At 39.5% G+C, this 21572-nt stretch overlaps 2 protein-coding genes across 3 annotated transcripts; one reads left to right on the forward strand and one right to left on the reverse strand.

Moving 5' to 3' along the window:
* Positions 1 to 10663: 10663 nt before the first annotated feature.
* ndufb4 (NADH:ubiquinone oxidoreductase subunit B4) lies at positions 10664 to 12811 on the forward strand. The gene is made up of 3 exons (XM_026292475.1): positions 10664 to 10872; positions 11673 to 11816; positions 12658 to 12811. Exons 1-3 carry the CDS (start codon positions 10696 to 10698, stop codon positions 12718 to 12720), a joined length of 384 nt encoding a protein of 127 aa, XP_026148260.1. The 5' UTR covers positions 10664 to 10695; the 3' UTR covers positions 12721 to 12811.
* hgd (homogentisate 1,2-dioxygenase) lies at positions 12057 to 20776 on the reverse strand. Of its 2 annotated transcripts, XM_026292474.2 has the most exons (15): positions 20641 to 20776; positions 19786 to 19857; positions 19202 to 19290; positions 18988 to 19093; positions 18498 to 18557; positions 18325 to 18416; positions 18162 to 18196; positions 17954 to 18033; positions 17620 to 17719; positions 16491 to 16615; positions 14674 to 14778; positions 14388 to 14514; positions 13766 to 13947; positions 13449 to 13604; positions 12057 to 12502 (listed from the first exon to the last, which is right to left on the reverse strand). In XM_026292474.2, exons 1-14 carry the CDS (start codon positions 20653 to 20655, stop codon positions 13461 to 13463), a joined length of 1332 nt encoding a protein of 443 aa, XP_026148259.1. In that variant the 5' UTR covers positions 20656 to 20776; the 3' UTR covers positions 12057 to 12502; positions 13449 to 13460. The 2 variants fall into 2 exon arrangements, with proteins under 2 accessions (XP_026148259.1, XP_026148258.1); XM_026292473.1 differs by lacking the exon at positions 12057 to 12502 and having other exon boundaries at positions 13112 to 13604.
* Between the last annotated feature and the right edge of the window lie 796 nt (positions 20777 to 21572).

Genomic DNA, 21572 nt, shown 5'->3' on the forward strand with positions numbered 1-21572 from the left:
TGAACACTTTCCTGAACAGTGTTTCATTTCCAGGTGACCAGAGCAAAAAGACAGCTGAAGCCCGAGCTCCCTAAGAGGGGAAACACAGATCGTTCTGGGGCTTTCTCTGTTCTGGTGAGTCATTTTACAAGCTTTATTCTCCTACAAACAAACTGTCTATGTTTGATGCATATTTACATTTGGTGTTCTGTGTTCTTCAGGGAGATCCACAGAATGATGTGCAGAACAGACCCAAAATAAGCATGTAGAAGAGAAGTGCCGCAAAATATGATGTTCCTTCTCATTTTGGCAAATTCTAACATGTGGTGTGCTCAGCAAAATGTGTTCACGTTTTTACCAAAAACCACACCAACAAACTGAAGATTGGTGTAAAATCTCACATTTAGAGTAACAGCTGCTGTGTTTATCTTAATGCATGTGCCCATTATTACTGTGCCAGCTCGCTTACATTTACCAGCCAATCTGTACTTATTGATACTTTTATACATTATTTTAAGTTTCTAATATATTCCTGCATGTTATCACAGCATAAAATATCCAATTTTAATATTATCTATGTTGACATTTTGTTGTAGCGTATTTAATCAGATTCCTTATGAAGACTTGAGGTATATTTTTGCAGAAATGTTTCTTGTGTTATTGTATCAGATTCAATAAAGGTTTAGTAGAGGTATGTGGTGTAAAAGTTGTTAAATGTTAAGTACTTTATGCTCCAGTGGAGCGTTCTCTGTAAAATTGGATAATAGATTTCACACTCTGAGTTCCATTAAGAAATTGTTTAACATTTCTTATAGTATAGTAGCTCAGTCTTTCCCTCTCACCTTCTCAAACTAAAATCTTACATTTCCCATACAAGGGTTGGCCAAATTGCCTATGACTAATTCAGAAAATTGTGTATCAGGAAAATGATACAGTACCCCCCTCCCCCCAAGTCCCTAATTAAAGCTGACAAGTATTACATATATAGTGCATAGCTGGCAAAGAGGGCAGCAGTACACAGCAGCAGGAACCTTGCTTCAAGAGAAACACAAAAGCTTTTATATTAAAGCAGACAAGATTAAATAGACATTGCGTGTAAGAGAGAAAGTAAAAATGTAAATGTAGTCCACACCATCCATTTCAGAAGTCAGACATTGTCTATTTACATATCTCATGTTGGTTTAAATTCGTAGAGGACTGAAAACACATTAATTTCAGTATATCTGCGGACTCTGACGTAAAGATATAGAAAAAAATCAGATTTCCATGGGCTGCATTGCGTCTGGTTCTTCACCTATAGAGCATAGGGAATTAAGCAAATTGTACAACTTATTGCCCAACCAAAGGTAAAACCACCAGAAAATCCCAAACATGAGGAAATTTGATGATGAAAACGAGCTTGTGTAAAAATGGAAGTAAATCTAAAGGAACAGGATGACTCATACTGACACTCATTTTCTGATCAAAGCCCTCTGCTCATGACGTAGGTATGCAGAACATAATCATTTTCATGGTTATATAGAAGCAGTGAGAAAAGAAAAAATAACAAAAAAAAAAAAAAGTTATTTCTAAACATTTCCCAGAAGCATATGAGTGGTGCTGAATATGCTTCCAGAGCTGGCTGCCCAGACGTCAGATAACCTCAGTGTTTCTGAGCTGTCTCAGTTGTCCTGGTGACACACCACCACAGGATGCCACTGTGATTTCTCTGAAACAGTGACCAATATATAGACCAAGGTCTTATTATTTCTACTTAAAAGGCACAAGAGGACACAATGTCAGCTCACTCTCCTGATATCATTTCACACTCACTGCTGTGACAGCTGCCAGCAGGGTATCACTGACTCACTGTACCCTTGAGCTAATACGTATTGAGAAATTCCTGGCTGATGAGCTAATAGAACGAGACAAAAGTGTTAAGAGTGCATTGCAGATTGTGCACAGAGACACATACGCACGCACACAAAGTAAATTCTCCATCACGTCAGAAGACGTAAGACTGGCTTACATTCATTTCCTGGAGACTTACTCTGTAGCCTATAACCACTACTTGTCTAACCCAGCTTCCCCACATTTGACCTAAACTCAACCTTACCCTAACCTTAAACAATTAACTTCACCCGAAAATGTAATGTGTTAGATTTTGAGGACTTGCCATTTTGTTATTATGTCCCCACAGGGTAAACAGATTTGTATCACCCTAGATGAGTAATAGAAGTACACAAAGACTCATGTTTGTCTTTCTAGAGTTGTGGGGGCCCTTATTGACATTATGCATTTCCTAGCCCTTTACACTAACCTTATTCTAAACATAACTCTAACCTTATAACTAAAACCAAGTCCTAAGCTTCATCCAGCCCTTTGAAGGTATGAGGACAAAAATGTCCATACAATTTGGTTTTATATATAAAAACTGTTCACCTGTTCACACAACCACAGAAAGACATGCAAACATACATACACACACACACAGAACCACACAAGTAGATCTATTCATAAGACAATGGTAATGTACACAGACACATTATAAATAGAAATCAACCCATATAAACCCATTTCCTCTAGTGATGTAAATGTTAAATCGAGGTCTTCAGTCTGAGTATGTGTCATGTCATATACGGTCAACACAAAGGGAACCCTTATAGCTGTGTTTCACTCTTTGCGGTTGTGTAATGGTGTGTGGCATTGTTTCCGCTGTGCTTTGGCTCATTCATCTTCTTGAGTACAAAGCTGGTGATAATCACTACCAACAAAATTACTTAGAAGTCTTCAATCTATAGGACTGTGGTAGGAAATAGCGTAAGCAGAGTAATATGTCAGAATTTTCCATAAACGTTGGGTAAAGTTTGAGTGTAGTTAGTGGCTTTCGGTCAACATCCTTTTCGAGCAGCACAAACCACTGCATAAGTATTAGTTTCTTGTTGACAGGAGTATCTCATCGAAGACAACATGCAATGTGCGAAAACACGGTTGCAAACAATGTTAACAGTGGACTGGCTTTACTGCAATGTTTCCAGAATCATTAAGTACTGAAAATATAATACTTCATCTTATTTTTTACAGTGAAGTTTCATTTCAAAGATAATAGAAAATATGACTTTGCCCTTTGATGATGTTTTCTTGTAGTTTGTAGTTGTAGTTTGTAGCAAATACACCAAGCATATTATAGTTTAGCAGAACTTTATGTTTAGCTACAACCATGACAAACAACAATGGCAAAAATCACAGAGAATATGCTGTATGACTTCTAGTAAGTCAGCAGTGGCTTGTCTCATTTTAAGGTAACAAAATCCACCAGCACCTCAAAAACGGATTAATTTACTCATCAGGCACATATGTTGTTTATTTAGTCCATAGGAGGTTTAAAACACTCCAGATGAAACAAATGAAATATGACATTCCACTTCTTCACATGTAGCAACTACTTTTTAGTCATCTTTTTACTAAATCATCTTAGTAAATTAATCATTAAACTGATATTTCTTTGATTCAAAATAAAATTAATTACTCCTAGAAATGTTGATATATCTAAATAAATCACCAAAGAGCTGACCAACACTGACATTAGCACTTAGTATTTTACTATCACACTTGCACATAGTCTATTCTTTATTATTATTATTAGTAGTATTATCATTATTACTATGTTTATTGTAATGTTAGCTCTACTGCTGTAACACCTGAATTTCCTTCAGTAGGGGATCAATAAAGTCCTGTCTAGTCTAGTCTAATCTAATCTAATCTAATCTAATCTGAAAGTGATTTGGATCCTGTGACCAAATTTGTCTGCTAGTCAGACTGCTTCAATCCAGTCTTGAAAATAAATAAAGCATTGCAGAAAAGTAAAAATTATTTTAGGTATGATGGGTGTTCTCTGCTCAGTATTCCTGGATTGGTCTTCCTCGTCCGTTCTGTCTCTCCTGACCTCAGACAGTGACAACGCTTACAGACTGAATTTGGCTCCTTCTCCTGCCACTTCCCATCAGATCAGATATAGGGTGTTGACTGTCCGCCCTTACCCCATGTCACTCTTCTCTTGCCTGATATCACCTCCCCAAAATAGCATGTCAAAACTTCTGTCATAGCAGCCCAATCCTGTCACATCGATTTATCCTAATAAAAAGAAGGAGAGAAAAAGAAATGCATGTGTGTGTTGCATGTATAATGGTGCTGTGATGTTAGCTTGCTATAACAGCTTCTTGACTTTTCAACATGTATGGCAGCAGGAAGGTTATTTATGGGCCAAAACAAAAATTCACAGATTTCCCTAAACAAAACCATTTTCTGTACATCTAGATGTAATCTTCCATCTCTAATCCCCTCATTTTGTCACTATAAACAGAAGTCCTCTAGATATTTGACACTGCTGAAATATAATTCATATTTTCTAGTCACAATCTCTACTGTAATAACTTAAAGTTATCACAAAAAGCCTATGATACAGTACAGAAGGACTACACTTTCAAATATGTTATGAACTACTACTGTTGCTAATGGTTTGTCTTAGATAAAAATTTGTCAGAAATGATCAGGAATTGAAAAAAATGCTGTTTTAAAGAGTAGTTCAACATTATGAGGAATACAGCTTTTTAAGAATGCTAGAGAGAAAATGTAAACTATGGCTGTGTGTTAGAACAGAAACTAGAATCAGGAGGAGAAAAATGAAATTAGAGTCTCTGCCAGGTTGCCTGCATCCACATGCTAATGAACTAGACTGGACTGGTTCCTGCCAAGTTCCCATAAAAATTCAAATACTTTGTTTTTGTAGGTTTAACCAAATGAAACATAATGGATTATTTATTACAGAACCAAACCAGCAGTTTCATCCTGTTTCCAGGATGATATAAGCATTAGCTGATAAAAGCTTGCAACCTCTCGGGTCAAATTGAACAGACAGTGCATTGGCCTTGAGCTTCAAGAAAACAACTACACATATTTCCCATAATGTTTAATTATTTCAATAAAGTTACATAAGCCCAGCTCATGTAGAGTGAAATTGGCACTTTGATTGTGATTGAAAAAATACTCATCAACATAAAATGTCAGGTACTGAGCCTAACATTGTTGGTTTAAGATAGATTACAGTGTTAAAGTCCTGAAAACCCCGGCATCAGCAGTCCCTACATCATTCATCATTAGCAAATCACAGGCAATAAATGTCATTCAGTTTGATGCATAAATTGCCACAGACATTCAAAAAGCCAAATGCTGAGATTAGCAGAACTGAAAGAAAACATCCATGGTTTTATCAATTCCATCTCTGGTCAAGTCATCTGTGCAGCTTTCCTTAAAGATGATGGATGCCTGCTGATTCAGTGCCATGGGCCAATCTCTGCCCTGCTCAGTACATAAAAGCAGAAAATACTGCTGAGTTTGACCTACTACCCACTATATAGGTCTACTGAAAGCTGATTTATTAAAAAGGGAATACTTGCAGACAGGGAGAAATCAATTTCAGAGATACAGATTAGGATCCCTGTGAGAACCGATGATTAATTGAGTAAGAAGCATTAGTTAAAAATGTAACTTAATGAATAAGAAGCCACAGCAACTAGCCTAAAGCCATATCAACTCAATCACAATTCAAGGCTTGGAAATTTCTGTTGCATGAACAGGACAACTTATTAATAGTGAAAAATACACACAGATGGAAGAGGTAAAAGAATGAAAGTGGACTCAAGTGGGCTGAATTGTGATCATTCCCTCGTTCTTACTCCCCTCTCATTGGTATGACACAAAGGTCGTTGCAGGCTGTGAAGTGGACAGGGCTGTCAGTAGAGAGAGGAGCTGAGATGGCCTCACAGGAATTTGAGCAGCGTGGGGAGGAATTCCAACTAGCCTGGGACATTTTGAATGGAGCCACAAAGTTGAAAACATCTTATAAAACCAAACAAAAACAAAACAATATGTGAACGTGAAACAAAACAATGTCCCTTCAGACCAGTAATAGCAAGTAAGCTGGAAAAATATCATCTGGGCTTGGAAAGTAAAAACTATTGGCTTGTATCCAGCCACCACCTCATTGACTCTGCAACCATAATGTGAAAATTACAAAGGCTAAACTGCCACAATAATATACTGTAAATGAAAACAAAGGTGGAAAGAAACAATACATTATTCAGCTACAATACTCAAAGGCAGCAGTGCAATCGAATCTCTGGGCTAGGAAATATTAGGAATAGGTAAGAGCAATGTAACACGTCACAGGTCATGGTCTCTAAGTGTACAAGCACTTCAGGGATCTTTGGTGAAGAAAAAGGATAACACTACTATTAGCCTGCGGTTGGAAAGAAACCTGCTTCCACTTTTCCCAGCCAGATTTGCATGTAGAAGTAATTTTAAAAGACCAAAAGCACAAAAGACTTCTGATTAAATCTTGCAAGATAAGAGACTACTGATAGAAATCTGTCTTTTCATTTCTTTATCACTCATTCTGTAACTGCTTTATCTCTCTATCTGTCAGACTTTGTACATTGAGTGCATCAGAATAAACATTAGTCAGCATCACAGACACTTGGGAGTGAACACAATACCAAATGTTCAGTGGGATACAGTTAAAGAGATGACAGTGAAGGACATGGACATAGTAAAGAAAGTATGAAAGAAGAAAAAGCTTGGAAACTTCCCAAAGTTTGACACCAAGCCCTTGAAGTTTACCAAGGCAGAAGTATATTAATATTTCATTTAAGGCTAAATCGTTCTCTGACCATCATGAAGAGAGAGAAGGAAGGCTTGTAGTCTTATATTGAATTTTGAAGTCAAAATGGATATTTCAAAACTGCAGAGTTGGTCCTGAGAAGATCTTTAAATCAATTGGTCACATGTACTGTAACTATGCCTGGACTTCTCTGGATCAAAGAGCTCTGTAGGCCTCCCTGTACCCCTCTAAAGTTGAAGCATGAAGTGCAAAAAGACAGAAAACATCTCTGTGAGAAGCTATAGCTATGTGCTGCATAATCTACTTGTAATGCCAGTGAGGCATCTGAGGCCATATGATATTAAGCTTTACTTAAATTCTACAGATCGATCTCAGTGGAATAAATAGTAGGCTATAACCACTTAAACAAAATACCTCTGCTAAAATGCAGGAAAGCAATACTATATTAGGCTACATGCATTGTGCCAGTACCAAAGTTTCTTTACACCTCCAGCAGGCCTTTTTGAAATAGCAGCGGAAACACAGGTCTTTTTAACAACATTGATAATGGCTGCATTCCACATAGGAGAGGTCCTACTTCTACAGTGGGTACGGAAAGTATTCAGACCCCTTTAAATTTTTCACTCTTTGTGTCATTGCAGCCATTTGCCAAAATCAAAAAAGTTCATTTTATTTCTCATTAATGTACACTCAGCACCCCATCTTGACAGAAAAAAACAGAAATGTAGAAATTTTTGCAAATTTATTAAAAAAGAAAAACTGAAATATCACACGGTCATAAGTATTCAGACCCTTTGCAGTGACACTCATATTTAACTCACATGCTGTCCATTTCTTCTGATCCTCCTTGAGATGGTTCTGCTCCTTCATTAGAGTCCAGCTGTGTTTAATTAAACTGATTGGACTTGATTAGGAAAGGCACACACCTGTCTATATAAGACCTTACAGCTCACAGTGCATGTCAGAGCAAATGAGAATCATGAGGTCGAAGGAACTGCCCAAGGAGCTCAGAGACAGAACTGTGGCAAGGCACAGATCTGGCCAAGGTTACAAAAGAATTTCTGCAGCACTCAAAGTTCCTAAGAGCACAGTGGCCTCCATAATCCTCAAATGGAAAAAGTTTGGGACGACCAGAACTCTTCCTAGACCTGGACGTCCAGCCAAACTGAGCAATCGTGGGAGAAGAGCCTTGGTGAGAGAGGTAAAGAAGAACCCAAAGATCACTGTGGCTGAGCTCCAGAGATGCAGTAGGGAGATGGGAGAAAGTTCCACAAAGTCAACTATCACTGCAGCCCTCCACCAGTCGGGGCTTTATGGCAGAGGGGCCTGACGGAAGCCTCTCCTCAGTGCAAGACACATGAAAGCCTGCATAGAGTTTGCCAAAAAACACATGAAGGACTCCCAGACTATGAGAAATAAGATTCTCTGGTCTGATGAGACCAAGATTGAACTTTTTGGCGTTAATTGTAAGCGGTATGTGTGGAGAAAACCAGGCACTGCTCATTACCTGCCCAATACAATCCCTACAGTGAAACATGGTGGTGGGAGCATCATGTTGTGGGGGTGTTTTTCAGCTGCAGGGACAGGACGACTGGTTGCAACTGAAGGAAAGATGAATGCGGCCATGTATAGAGATATCCTGGAAGAAAACCTCTTCCAGAGTGCTCAGGACCTCAGACTGGGCCGAAGGTTCACCTTTCAACAGGACAATGACCCTAAGCACACAGCTAAAATAACAAAGGAGTGGCTTCGGAACAACTCTGTGACCGTTCTTGACTGGCCCAGCCAGAGCCCTGACCTAAACCCAATTGAGCATCTCTGGAGAGACCTGAAAATGGCTGTCCACCAACGTTCACCATCCAACCTGACAGAACTGGAGAGGATCTGCAAGGAAGAATGGCAGAGGATCCCCAAATCCAGGTGTGAAAAACTTGTTGCATCATTCCCAAGAAGACTCATGGCTGTACTAGCTCAAAAGGGTGCTTCTACTCAATACTGAGCACAGGGTCTGAATACTTATGACCATGTGATATTTCAGTTTTTCTTTTTTAATAAATTTGCAAAAATTTCTACATTTCTGTTTTTTTCTGTCAAGATGGGGTGCTGAGTGTACATTAATGAGAAATAAAATGAACTTTTTTGATTTTGGCAAATGGCTGCAATGACACAAAGAGTGAAAAATTTAAAGGGGTCTGAATACTTTCCGTACCAACTGTATATATGCTAGCTCAGTGGAACAGCTCACTGGGACACAAAGGCATTTTTAATGTTAATAAATACACTTGTGCATACACTTCTATAGCAAGTCAAAAAGTCTGCTGTGGAAAATGTGTATTCTTGAAGCTGCAATTTCATGACATTCATTCAGCGGCGGTAAAAACAAAGCTTGCAAGAGGTTGTCCTCTTGTGGTTATATTTAATAATGCAACTTGCCTGAAAGTAAATCCTGACCAACTGCATTTTAGAGCACAGTATTAATGATTACGGCGACCAGACATTTTTCTGGCAGTGTTGACTCTGAAGGTCCAAAAATAACAATGTGAAAATTTATTGCAATATATTTCATCCAATTTGTGCCAAAACAATCAGTGTATATTTAAGTGTATATTTAGGCCTATTAGCAAAGGTATGAACAGATCTGTTAGATACCTAACAAAACATATCACATTATTCTGGTAAATATTGTTATTTCTCAAGGAATCCACCTTTGGCTATGTTTAGATTAACATTAAAGTGGTTGATTGAATAGATGGTCTCAAAGGACAGGAATTAAAATCCATATTTTATGTACAATTTTTAATATATTTATATTACATACATATTTTTCATATAAAATTAGCGTATGTGTACTGCTTGAAGGAAAGCTCTGCACCTTGGACTTGCTGGCAAGCTCAGTGTAAATCCAACCAAAGAATTAGTGAGCCATGTTTTTACCTATAGGACCAAGGCTACACGCATTAGAACCGCAAATAAAAGCTCCTGAATTATTTCATGCAAAGGGTTTGATTTATTTGTCAAAATCCCAATATATGTTATATTATTTCACACACAACTGTTTCTCATCTGATGTACGGAATTATAAAGTATAGGATTGTTATTATCAAGCGCTGTTGTACGAGACATTTGCCTTCACCGTGTGCACCCTAGGGTGACTCCGGGGGTGACTCCTGGGGCGACCTGGAGATGCAGGAGGTCTCGGCTGGGTCACTGGATACACTCCAACCTTGACATTTGGCTCTTCTGTCTTGTTTATTGCTTCATCGCCGGCATTCCCACAACACGGTATGTTGTTCACCTGCCCTAACGCCTTGTCCCGCTCCATTGCCACCAACGTGGTCTGCCTTAAAACGGCTCGGTATTTCTCATTCATCCGCTTCACTTCATCCTCGTAGCTGTTGCATTGCACTTTGAGCCTTCTCATGTCCTCGATGACTCTGTTCTTCTCCTGGACAACACGCTTATGCTGCAGCCGATGGAAATCTCTGGCTCTTTGGACCCTCTCCAGAGTCCCAGCGGCGGCAGCGGCAGCCAGCCTGTACTCCTCCCTCTCCCGCTGAGCGTTTTTCAGCTCGCTGTCCAGGCGCTGGTTTTCAGTGTAGATGCCCGGTACCACATCGACCCGCTCCGCATCCACCAGTCCTTTCTGCACCATCTCGGTCCATTCAGTCTGAAAACAGTCAAGTGTTTTCGCCATGCTAGTTTGAAACAGAAAGTTGCGTAAAAAGTCATCCACGGCTTCAGGCTGGTATGTGTTGCTGGTTGCAACGCGAGCTTTGGCCTTAGCTCGGTCGTGGATAGCTTTCACCGTTGCTTCCAAGTCTTCTTCCTCTTCTGTTAAACTCCAGTCGTCTACCAACGATACTTCTTCGTACTTAAAGTCGTCTTCATCACTGTGAACACTCTTGTCCTCTCCTTCTTGGTTGCTCTCGGCTGCGTTCATCGTTTCACTTGACATGAGCGAGATAAAGGTTGATATGTTGCCGTGGCAACACTCGGCCAAATAACGCGAGATTTCAGGAGTTCACGTTTGTCCATTCACCCCCTAACCCCAAACAATCATGGCGGACTATCAAGAAGCGCCCTTGGCCAGTCGGCCAAAGACATTGGATCCAAGTGAGTATTTCAGTCTTTCCCTGGAGCAGAGACGTGCAGAAGAAGACAGAGCGGCATTACGGGCGAATCTGAAGCGGCAGTATCAGCTCCAACTCAACAACCCGCACAGAAAAGAACTCATTGTAAGTGGCTAACTGCTAGCTAGCTATGTTAACCAGGCTATCTGCTGGATGCTAACGGTAATTAGCACGTCAGGACAGACAGTGAGCTCACATCTCCTTTAAATTTATGAATAGTCTGTGTTTGTTTATCAGTATTAATAAGTGTAACCTGTGAGGCTGTGTGCTTTTATTGGCATCTGCATGTTTTCCTTTTTATTAACGTTAATTAACCCACCGTGTTTTCAAATAGACCGAGGTCGAGTTGAGTATTTTGTGCTGAAAATGTTTTTATCTTGAACATGTCAGCAGCTCTAAGCTAGTATATATCATAACTTAAGTGATTATTTCACTTCTGATAAAAGTTTAAACGCTACATTCACACTACGTACAAGATCATGTTTATTTTAGTGCAAGTTTTCAGTGGTAATGAACATTAAAAATAACTACGTTAAATTCAGCACAAATTGCATTGCAAATCATTTTAGCCAAGTGAAGCATCATCGTCATCCGCAGCCGCTTGAAAGCTGTAATGAAACAGCTCATTGCAGTCTGCAGGACTTGTGCCATTCACACCAACACTGTTACACTTGGCCTGAAACTGCTACCATTGTAGTATGTTTTCATTAGGGACTGTTTGGATGAGCTTGTCTTTTAATTTTCCCATGTTGTAATTCTTCTGCTGCATATATTTTACTAGTAGTATTATTTTGTTTTACGTTACTACATGTCTTATATGTCTTTTTCATTGCAGACACTTGTCATAGTAATAAAAGTGCACAATTTTTTTTAACCCTTGTTTTTGTATACTTTTCTCTTTGCAGGAAGACCCCGCCTTGACACGCTGGGTGTATGCACGTGCCAACCCCTACCAATTCTTCAGGCCCACAAACAAGACATCTCTGCTGGGCATAATGTTTGGAGTTGTGCCTCTCTTCAGCCTCTACTATATCTTCAAGACAGACCGGGTATGGACAGACAGCGCACTGAACTCTCTGTTCAACTACCACAGTGATTATTTAATGACACAACAAGCATGTTATTCTTTACGCATCAGCTTCAACAACTGCACCACTAGCTCTGTTTAGGTTTTACAAAGCATAAAGCAGCAGCATCATGCTACAGCATATACCTGCTTTATTTTCCATCTGCTCTGTCACTGTCTTTTCTTTGTTGCAGCTCTCTGTTGTTAAATTGGCAATACTGTGTGAGACAGTTGGTCAAAAGTTGAAATTACTTGACATAATGTGAACAAGCATGCAGTGGGCATGTCATTTTATCATGTTGTAGCTCTAATATCAGTTTTATTAGCTGATCTAATACACTGATAATATTCTTTATGAGAATGTTTTTGCCCAAAATAATTCAAAAATGTTATATTTTGTCAGAAATGGTTTCATAGATATTTTAAAAGCTTTTTAGTTGAGGATGGAGGCTCATTATTCCTGCATGTGCACAGTTGATATGGATTTCTTTTTTGCCACAGTTCCATTCACATTAGAAGTAAATGCTTCATTTGAAAGGCTGTCTGCTTTCATTTTCCTCCCCATTGTCATGGAGATTCACCCCCTAAATCCTCACCAATAGAAATTCCAGTAAGAATTTGGTGCAATTGTCACACTGCTGGGCTATCATGGTCGTCTCCTTCTCTCTGCTGGGAGGGTAAAAAATGGTTGAAAATCATAAAGCGCTCACTTATAAAACATGCAGTTGAGAAAATGTCCGCAAGGTGAAGAGGGTGAGGGTGATATGACTTTGTTGCCATGGAAACTGTACTAACCCATCATGTGTTTGTCGTCTATTTTACAGGATAGGAAGGAGGAGCAGATTAAGGCTGGAACCCTTCAGCGCAAGTTCAGTTTGTCATATTGAGCACTGATGAATTAAGACCTTGTCTATGTTCTAGGGATGATGTCCATTTGTGTAATTATTAACAAAATAAAATTATATTGTCAAACACAAACCATGGGGCTTTGATTACTGGGACAAAAGTGTGAATGATAGTTAAAAGGCACAGTAGACTGCAAGTGAGCACAATATAATTGTCCACAGACCATGGTATTACATATAAATGAGTATTACAGAATGTTATTTACCACTGGACAGTATGAAAAGGTGCTGACAACTAAAAGTCTGCCCAGTGAAAGATACTTTTTTTTTTCTTATCGACACCATAAAATGATCATTTTATATTTTTAAGATGATTTCCTGCTAAAACAACATGCTTGGGCAGCAGTAAGGAATAGTTTTTAAGTGTAAGCAGATAAAATAGTAGTGAACAAGAACTGTTTTTTTTTTTTTTTTTTTTAAATTGCGATAACCAGCTGTTTACACATGCTTGTGCAGGATGTGGTCACGTTTTAAAGTAAGGCTTTGTGACTTGTTACTTGTTTTTACAAATAATGGCAAATTTAGTATAACAGTGGCACAGGTAGAGAAGAGTTAAACATCTAATATATGATCTATTAGCCATTATAATAAGCAAACTAACTTAACATCTACACGTGTACGTACAGACAAAGCTAATCTTCAATTGGTAACAAATCTGGAAGTTGCAAATTGGGATTTTTATTTTCATAAAACATCTGTATTTGGTTCACCTTTCATCTGAGTCACTTTTTGGTGAGTTTCCAGTTGGGGTTAAAGTGGCTACGAAGAGGTTCCCAGCACTGGTAGTAGCTCTTGTCAAGCTTCTGACATGTTTGTAGACCCCATTTGGTCACTGCCATACTGAAGGATGACTCAAACATGAAAGCCTAAAGGGGGAAAAAAGATATGAGATATTTCAACTGATGTATTGACTTGGCATTAGAATTTTTCTATTGTAATGTAATATTGTAATTGTAACATTTTAAGTTCTTAATTGTGGCCTGTTTATTCTGGTTCTCTATTTGGCCTTAAAATTTTATATTTTTACCATGGTTCCCTCAGCCACCCTCTCAGGTTTGAGCTCAGCAGTGCTATTCTTCTCAAAGCAGTCAGCGTCTGGGCCATGTGGGGACATTATGCTGTGGAGGCTGGCCCCTCCTGGTTGGAAGCCCTCCTCTTTAGCCTCATAGTGGCCTTTGATCAAACCCATGAATTCACTCATGCAGTTACCTAAAGACACAAGTAGGAGGAGCTGTAACACAACAGTATACTAGGTACAGTTTGCTTTACAAAGACAAAGTTGTAGCACTCACTCCCGGTAGATGGCCTTATAGATACAGTATGTGGTGAGTACAGACAAAGAGTGTTCCAATGGGGCCTCAGCTGAAAAGAGTCATACAGCAGGTGCACTGTGTTCATCTACTATCTTTGCACTGGTTAGATAAATGGACACGCAAGTTTTTGGATGGCTTGTTTCATTCAATAACAGACTAAAATCAAACCTCAACAGACAGAAGATGACACATTCAAATCAGGATTCACATCACTGGTGTTTTAAACACCCAATTCTCAAAATTCTTTGCTTCTGCTTTTTTAAACCTCCTTCCCTGTAATCTGGAAATACACTACTTTGGAGTTCAAGTAAGGTTTGTGTGTTACTGTGGACATACGGTGATAATAAGGTGGACGGAAGGTGTGGTCAGCCACACCCCACCGTGGGGGGAAGATGACAAAATCAGCAATGGCCACACCAGGTCGTGTGGATTTTGCAGTCAGCACAGTGAAGATGGATGGATCCTATAGAAAGAACATGTGACTGTTAGGGTACGCTTATGTATTGTGAATGGGGCCTATTCATTTAAATGGCATAAAAATCCAAAAGAAAACAATGACATCTGCTCAATGTAAATTAAAAAGTACTGTCAGTGCATTTATGTCTTTAAATATGACTCTCACCGCATGATCGAAGGCCACACAGTTGATAACCATGAAGTTCTTCAGGTTGTATTTGTAAGGTGTGTAGTTTCCGTGCCAGGCAACCACATTGAACGGAGAAAAATTCTACGTGCCGAGCACAGAACAAAACAAATAAGACGGGTCTACCAAGCAACAAACACAAAAGACTTTAAATTGAGTTTTTTATGGGGAAAAAGGAACAATGAATAATGTCTTTGTAATCTTAAATTCCCAGATAGAGTACTTCTTGACATAGAAAAAAGTGGTCATAATGAAAAGGGTTGATTATGAAAGATGGTGTGCTTCTTACATTCTTTCTTCTCTTTCATTCCCTCTGTTCTTTGTGATACACGGCTACAGGTATTATGGGGTAATTGGTTTCAAAATCAAACTTTCCCAAACTTTGAGCATTTTGACGCTCGCGGCAGTGCAGTTGGGGGGGAGCAGCATAACAGTGGGTGCAGAGATATTTCTTTATCTTGATTGTTAAAACCACAGCAATTTTATATAGTTTCTCTGTTCTGATAATGTCACTGCAAAAAAGACATTCAACAGCAGTTCTAAAATCAATATAGTTCATTACAACTCAAGCTGCCTCCTGAGTGACCTCCATGCTCCTTACACACGCATGCTCACGTGCACTTCCACACATGAACAGCTCTAATACACTAGCAATAAACATACATACATAGACGTGCGCATATGTAAATTCAACAGTTATGCAACTAATAGAAACTTGCAACAACCAGACGTACTCAATTCAAAGTAGTTGCCATACAAAGGCCTATGGGAGAACTCAGCGTAGGTAATTTTGCAGACATTTATCTGTGGTAACTCCACTATTTGATTAAAATGAATGGGAAAATGGAAGAGAGCAAGCACTTGCACACAAAACACAAACATATTGGCCCAGTCAAGCAAATAATAAGTTAATTTGAGCAATTTCACAGCCCTGCAGGGGAACAAACCAGCAGGACCAGACAGGAGCAGCAGCATCTTCCAAGCGATGAAGCCCACGTCCCCCACTTTATGTTTTTACTGCTGTAGGCTCACCCTCCAGGCTCAGTGAAGGATGGACACCAAGAGTGTCAGGTGCAGCCCACAACCTCCACCTCTAACCACCAGCACATAACAGGAGGTGGATACTCAAATAGAGGCAACGACAAAAAGTGTTTGTTTTGTTACAAAAAAGACAGTATCTCGCCCTTGTGTAGTTCCTACAATGAATAATAACAGTGTGGTTTGACATGGTTTCCACGGTTACAACCCCCCCCCAACATCCACCCTTGAAAAACCTTTCCTCCTACCTCCTCCCTGTCTCAGTAAAAAACCTCCTGTCAGACATTATGTGTCGATCCAATTATGCACCCAACAGGACATTTCAGGAGGAGGAGGAGGATCATTCCCTGAGTGAAATATGGTGAAATTAATGCTTAACTTCTGAAAGGTTTTTCCTACAAAGCAAAGCTTCACAGGTACACGTCTGTAACTCCAGAATGCCTTAAGTAATTATGAGTGATTAAGACTCATAAGGGAGTCGAAGCGGAAACCTGCTGAATGGATAACAGCTAACGCTTCACTATTAAATCATCAGGGATGGCAATTCAATCGGCAGGAGCAGCTAATGGATCATATGCTTCACTTGGACAGTTTCCTGTTAGTCATTGTTGCGGTTCGATGGTGTTTACTCAAGTAAACACAAATCTAAATAGGGTAATAGGGCAAGTGTGCCATATGTGTGTGATCCTGTCATACAGTGTCTGTGTACATGTGTGAGTGTACTGAAACACACAAACTAAAATGTGACAGAAAAACACCTGTTGGCAGGCAAAAAGCTTTCCTTGGTACTTGTTGATAATGGTATAACCTGTGGCCACTTTGCGATCCTCATACCAAGCAACTGGACACAGGAAATCTCTTGGGCTGGCCAGACCATTAGCTCCTGCAAAATATACACACACAACCATACAAATTTACACGCTTCTATAAATAAGTAAGGTGTGGGAGTGATTGTGGACACATGCGGTGTATATACTGTCAGACCTATAGTTTGAATTCTGAGTGTGAAATTTGCACACTAAAGGGTACCATCCCATCTTGCATCTTGCAATGAACCACATTTTATAGATGTGAAAATGGCTGTTGTGTGACTCCACAGCTGTCACTGATGATGCTAAATGATGATGATTAGAAAGTGTCTGCAAGCTCAATTTACTCACTATTATGTAAACTATTGAAGGTCTATTAAATAAGGAGCAGTGAATGGGGAAGCGATTTCAGATACAGCCCACAGACTACAGCCATGTTAGTGTCTTTGTTGAGGTATTCTTGGATGTAAGCACACTAATATGCTCATAGTAACAATATTTACAAGCAGATGTTTAGTGGGTATAAGGTTTACCGTGTTTACCAGTTTCATTCATGCACCAGTTTAGCATAAAATCTAGCAACAACAGGCAATTAGAAAAGCCAGAGCTGATAATCTTTAGTCTTACAGGCATTTTATCATAAGGCTTAAAACAAATTTAATTTTGATCTGATAATGATGCTAAACTACAAGTCACAGAAATTACCAAAGTGATTATAATTCTGCCCAAGATGAAAATGAATGTGGGAATCGATTTTCATTGCAATCAGTGCAAACATTTCACTCAAAACCATCTCATGGGGGTGCCTGAAAAAAGTAATGGGATAATCAAAGTCATTAGGATTCAACATTCAGGCACCATGAACATTTGAAAACAATTTTATGGCAATACATCCAATAATCATTAATATGTTTTGGTCTTGACCAAATTGATGGACCAGCAGACAAACAGTGTCAGAGACAGGTGTTAGTCAATTCAGACAATTATAGGATATGTTGCAGAAACAAAAATAAAGAGGCCGGTCTGCAGGAGGGAGGAATATAGATGCCAAAAACCTACACATCATACAAATACACACCTATGGGTCCCAGGTCAGGGAGTTCAAAGTGGGCTCCATACACTTCCAGTATATAGCCTCTGGTTTCTCCAAATACATCCACACTGAAGCGCATTCCTTGCTGAAAAAAAAAAAAAATACATGAATGAATGTTGATTGTGACAGGAAATTTGGTGCCACTATGTATTAAGCATTTTTCGCTGCAAATTCTGGTGGCTTTCCGTGGCTCACACTTTTCTATTGCTATATATTTTAGGGTCACCAAATTATGTCTTTCTAAATATGGTAAGAGGGTATGGGAAAGATAATGGTGGATTTCTGTGAAAGCTGGAGAAATGGAAAACACAGGGCTCACCTGGATGACACAGATCTCATTCGGCTCAACAGTCATCTTCCCAAACTCAGTGGTGATCAACAGCTCACCCTGCTGGGGGACTAGAGAGACAAATAGACAAACACAGCGACAGAAAAGAGAAGATTCAACAGAGACAAAAGACTGTGAATTGAGGTTTTATTGTTCTTTTGATAGATGACGATGAAAACATCAAAAGTTCCTTCCTCACCAATCAGAAAGTCTCCATCAGAGTTGTTGAAGCACCTGGAACAAGAAAAATGGAGGAGCTCTGAAATTGACTGTCAAAGTATAACCAAGGATATTTTTGCCTCTTGATAGGTGAAAAAAACATCTACATGAAAGGGTTCATTTGCAATCAAATGCATACTAACCTGTCAACCATAGAGGTGTTGCAGGTATACATGTGGATGCCAATGCCATTGCGAGATTTGGCATCCCCAGCTCCACAGACAGTATGTAGGCCCTGTAAGATACAGACAGACAAAAGCCCAGTCAATGAACAATCAATAATGAAAAGATAATATGAAAACTGTGTTATACTTACAGCCACAAAGTCCACTTTCCTCTCTGTGGCTTTGGGAATGGCAAATGGCAGCCATCTCAACTATGACAGAAACCTCAAAGTTAGAATCGACTTATTCAGTAGTTAATTTAAAGAAATGCAGCTCAATGGCATCGGTGTAGAGAAGTGATCAAACCAATCCCACGGGCCTTGACAACATATCTTCATGATTAGTGTTTTACTGTATGGGATCCAACATGAACACACAATTTTCTGCCAAAGTTAGAACTTTTTTGTTACTGAGAGAGAGTTTGCTGGTTCTACTGTCATATCTGTATGATAGGAAGTTACCTTCAGCAGTATGAAGACTGGAAATAGCTACCCTAGCACATTGAAAAAAGGTGTTCCGCTGTTTCCAGTATTTATGGTAAACCAAGCTAAGATCTGGTTTTGCAGGGGCAAGATTTAAAGTTCATTAAACTGAAGCAAAGACCATATGCGCGGGGACTCTTCTCGCTGAGCCTCGATATACCTGGTTAGGGTCAGGCTCCACTTCATTCCAGTCCTCTGTTAGGTTGCCACATGACATCAGGGTAAAGGGCTTGTGTTTGACAGATGGTAGGATGCGGTACAACCAGCTAGAAAAGAAAGTAGTTAAGTATTAAAAAAAGTATTAAATTAGAAATATTATTTAAAGTCAAATTGAGCTGTAGCTGTTGATTTATGTGTCAGAAACTGATGCATACCTCCTTTTATTGGATGGACGTGGGCAAGTGAAGGCAGATCCAGAGAGCTGCTCAGCATAGAGGCCATAAGGACAAACCTGAGGACTGTTCTATAAAGACATACTAAAGTGTGAGGATTCAGACAAGATACTAATGTTATTTGCTGTATTATATTGTGAAAGCACATGACTGGGAGGTCTGCCTGATGCTCAACAGGGTCAGGGAGAGGGAGAGGTTTTGCATTATGATGAATAATGACAATACAGACCCAGGAAAGTCCTAAAACATATGACATTGATACATTTCGACTTGTGTGGTCACACTGCGCATTTTTTTTTACATTTCATAGTCACATAAGTGTCAAAATAAGAGGGAATCATTTTCAGGAAGGAAAGTACACTGGAGTCAATTAAGATCAGATTTTTATATTTTCCTGTGTAACACAAGAGTCACACCAGCTGCTGGTTGGTGTCACGTGTTCTGACCCCCATGGTATCATATTAGAAATTCGTGCAATTCACTTAGGCACAAAATTTTGCAAAATGAATAAATAATGATAGAATTAATGCCAAAATGAGTTCAGTGTGTTTTTGTGCGTGCACTACCTGTCCCTCCGGTAAGGCTCCCGGGCAGCGAGGGTCTTCAGAGGACAACTCATTTCCAAAACCGCTCATGTACTGAAGAAGACAAGAGAGACAAACATTTAACACTAATTTAAGGCAGGTTAAAGTGAAAAAACGTAGCTTCTCTGTGTCGTGGAGTAAATATCTCCTTTTAAATTGCTGTCAAATGGATTCACGTTAGATGATGTAAAGAAATTTTGCTGAGTCACTGTTAGTCTGCATAAAGGGGCAGATGGTTTCCACATGTGCGCGTTCATGAGCTTAAAGTGCGTGCATAAAAGCGGGCTCGAGCGCTCCAGTGTGCCCTTCGTGAACTAATGTTATGTAAAGAAGGTTTTCGAGGCGAAAGTCCAGCACCTCTCTCACATGGACGGTGCATCGGTGCAAGCCTGCATACAACAACTAACTAAAATGTCAATAGAACTATCAAAAATCCTTTCATATTTATTGCATGGAAACAAATCCACTGAAGCCATTAAGCTATTACAGTTTAGGCATCTCAAACAAACCACATCTGGGCAGCTGCTCAGTGCAGCTCTCTGATTGGTCGGATGCACCGCCGCCCTTCAGTCTGCACTTCTACTTCTGTTATAGAGTAGTTTAGTTTATAGTTTTTATACACGACTTGACTTTGCTTGACTTAAGCATTAGATCCCAAAGCTCGGGAGTGCATTCTGGGTAAAGTGGTTTGTTTTTCCTTACATATGTGTAAGTCGAAGGGAATGTTCGCATCCATGCTTCTCAGACTATTCTGAAATGTGTCAGATCTAAGCAGCAGTGAATAAATATTGACAATAAGCTGAAAGCATTTTTGAAAAATCAGACACACTGTCTTACCTCGAGTCCAGCCATTGTACCTTCTGTTAAAAATTTTGCTTCTAAAATTGCTTCAGTGGTTACAAATTAACTTGCAGATGTTTCTGTCTGCTCTTAACCAAAATCCACTGCACGACCCCAGCATGCCGATGTGGACTGAGCGAAAGGGGGCTGGATTTATACTCTTCCACAATATGGTTTTGATTTAGGCCTTGACAGGCTACGTGACGCAGAAGTGGGGTCTTTAGCAAAGGGGACGGGTTGGAAGGACGACATGTGCGCAAACAAGTACCAGTCACTGCCAAGACAAACATGAACTAAGACAACATATTCAAGTTTTAAGTGCAACATACATTTAACCAATACTTTGCACTGACTTCAATATATGAAGAGAGTCTAAATTACCCATAGACTCGTATTGCTATGGAGGAAAACTAATATTAATTCTAGATATTAACGCAAATATGATGTGTCTTTTTGGGGCTGTAATGACGTAATGTTAAAATGCTTCCATTATAAACTGGCAATGTTATTCTGTTAGAGTGACTTTTGATCACGGCGACCTCATACAGGACTGCTTGTGCAAACAATGGTGACATGCACAACAAACATCTGGGCAGAAAGAGACTGTGAGCTCCCGCATGTCCTGCACCTTCATTTTAGACGCGTCTTCATTGTGAATACAAAGGTAACGCACAGTCTCTCAGGATTAATGGCGCGCGGTTCATCAGGCTGTTGCTGATTTTGTCATGCTTCTCACACGCTGAGTTACTGGTTTATGCAAAGTGAGTTACCATTTTTACATAACAGCTACATAATTAATTGACTTATCTTAAACCAGCATAAAAACGAGACTGGATTGGCTTCTCATGCTGCACCAAGCGATGCTTTCATGGAATCAACAGCAGCAGAGGCCTATGCATTGCGCAAAATTTATTCAGTTCATTTCTTGT

Source organism: Mastacembelus armatus, chromosome 20 (assembly GCF_900324485.2).
Source record: "Mastacembelus armatus chromosome 20, fMasArm1.2, whole genome shotgun sequence".
NCBI classification, from domain to species: domain Eukaryota; kingdom Metazoa; phylum Chordata; class Actinopteri; order Synbranchiformes; family Mastacembelidae; genus Mastacembelus; species Mastacembelus armatus.

Coding starts and splice junctions, on each gene's coding strand:
- hgd (XM_026292474.2), bottom strand. Junction 18,417..18,497: donor GGAAAGTGGACTTTGTGGCT/GTAAGTATAACA, acceptor TGTATCTTACAG/GGCCTACATACTGTCTGTGG. Junction 16,616..17,619: donor CCCTGACCTGGGACCCATAG/GTGTGTATTTGT, acceptor TATATTTTGCAG/GAGCTAATGGTCTGGCCAGC.
- ndufb4 (XM_026292475.1), top strand. CDS start 10,696: ATGGCGGACTATCAAGAAGCGCCCTTGGCCAGTCGGCCAAAGACATTG. Junction 10,873..11,672: donor CGCACAGAAAAGAACTCATT/GTAAGTGGCTAA, acceptor TTCTCTTTGCAG/GAAGACCCCGCCTTGACACG. Junction 11,817..12,657: donor ATATCTTCAAGACAGACCGG/GTATGGACAGAC, acceptor TCTATTTTACAG/GATAGGAAGGAGGAGCAGAT.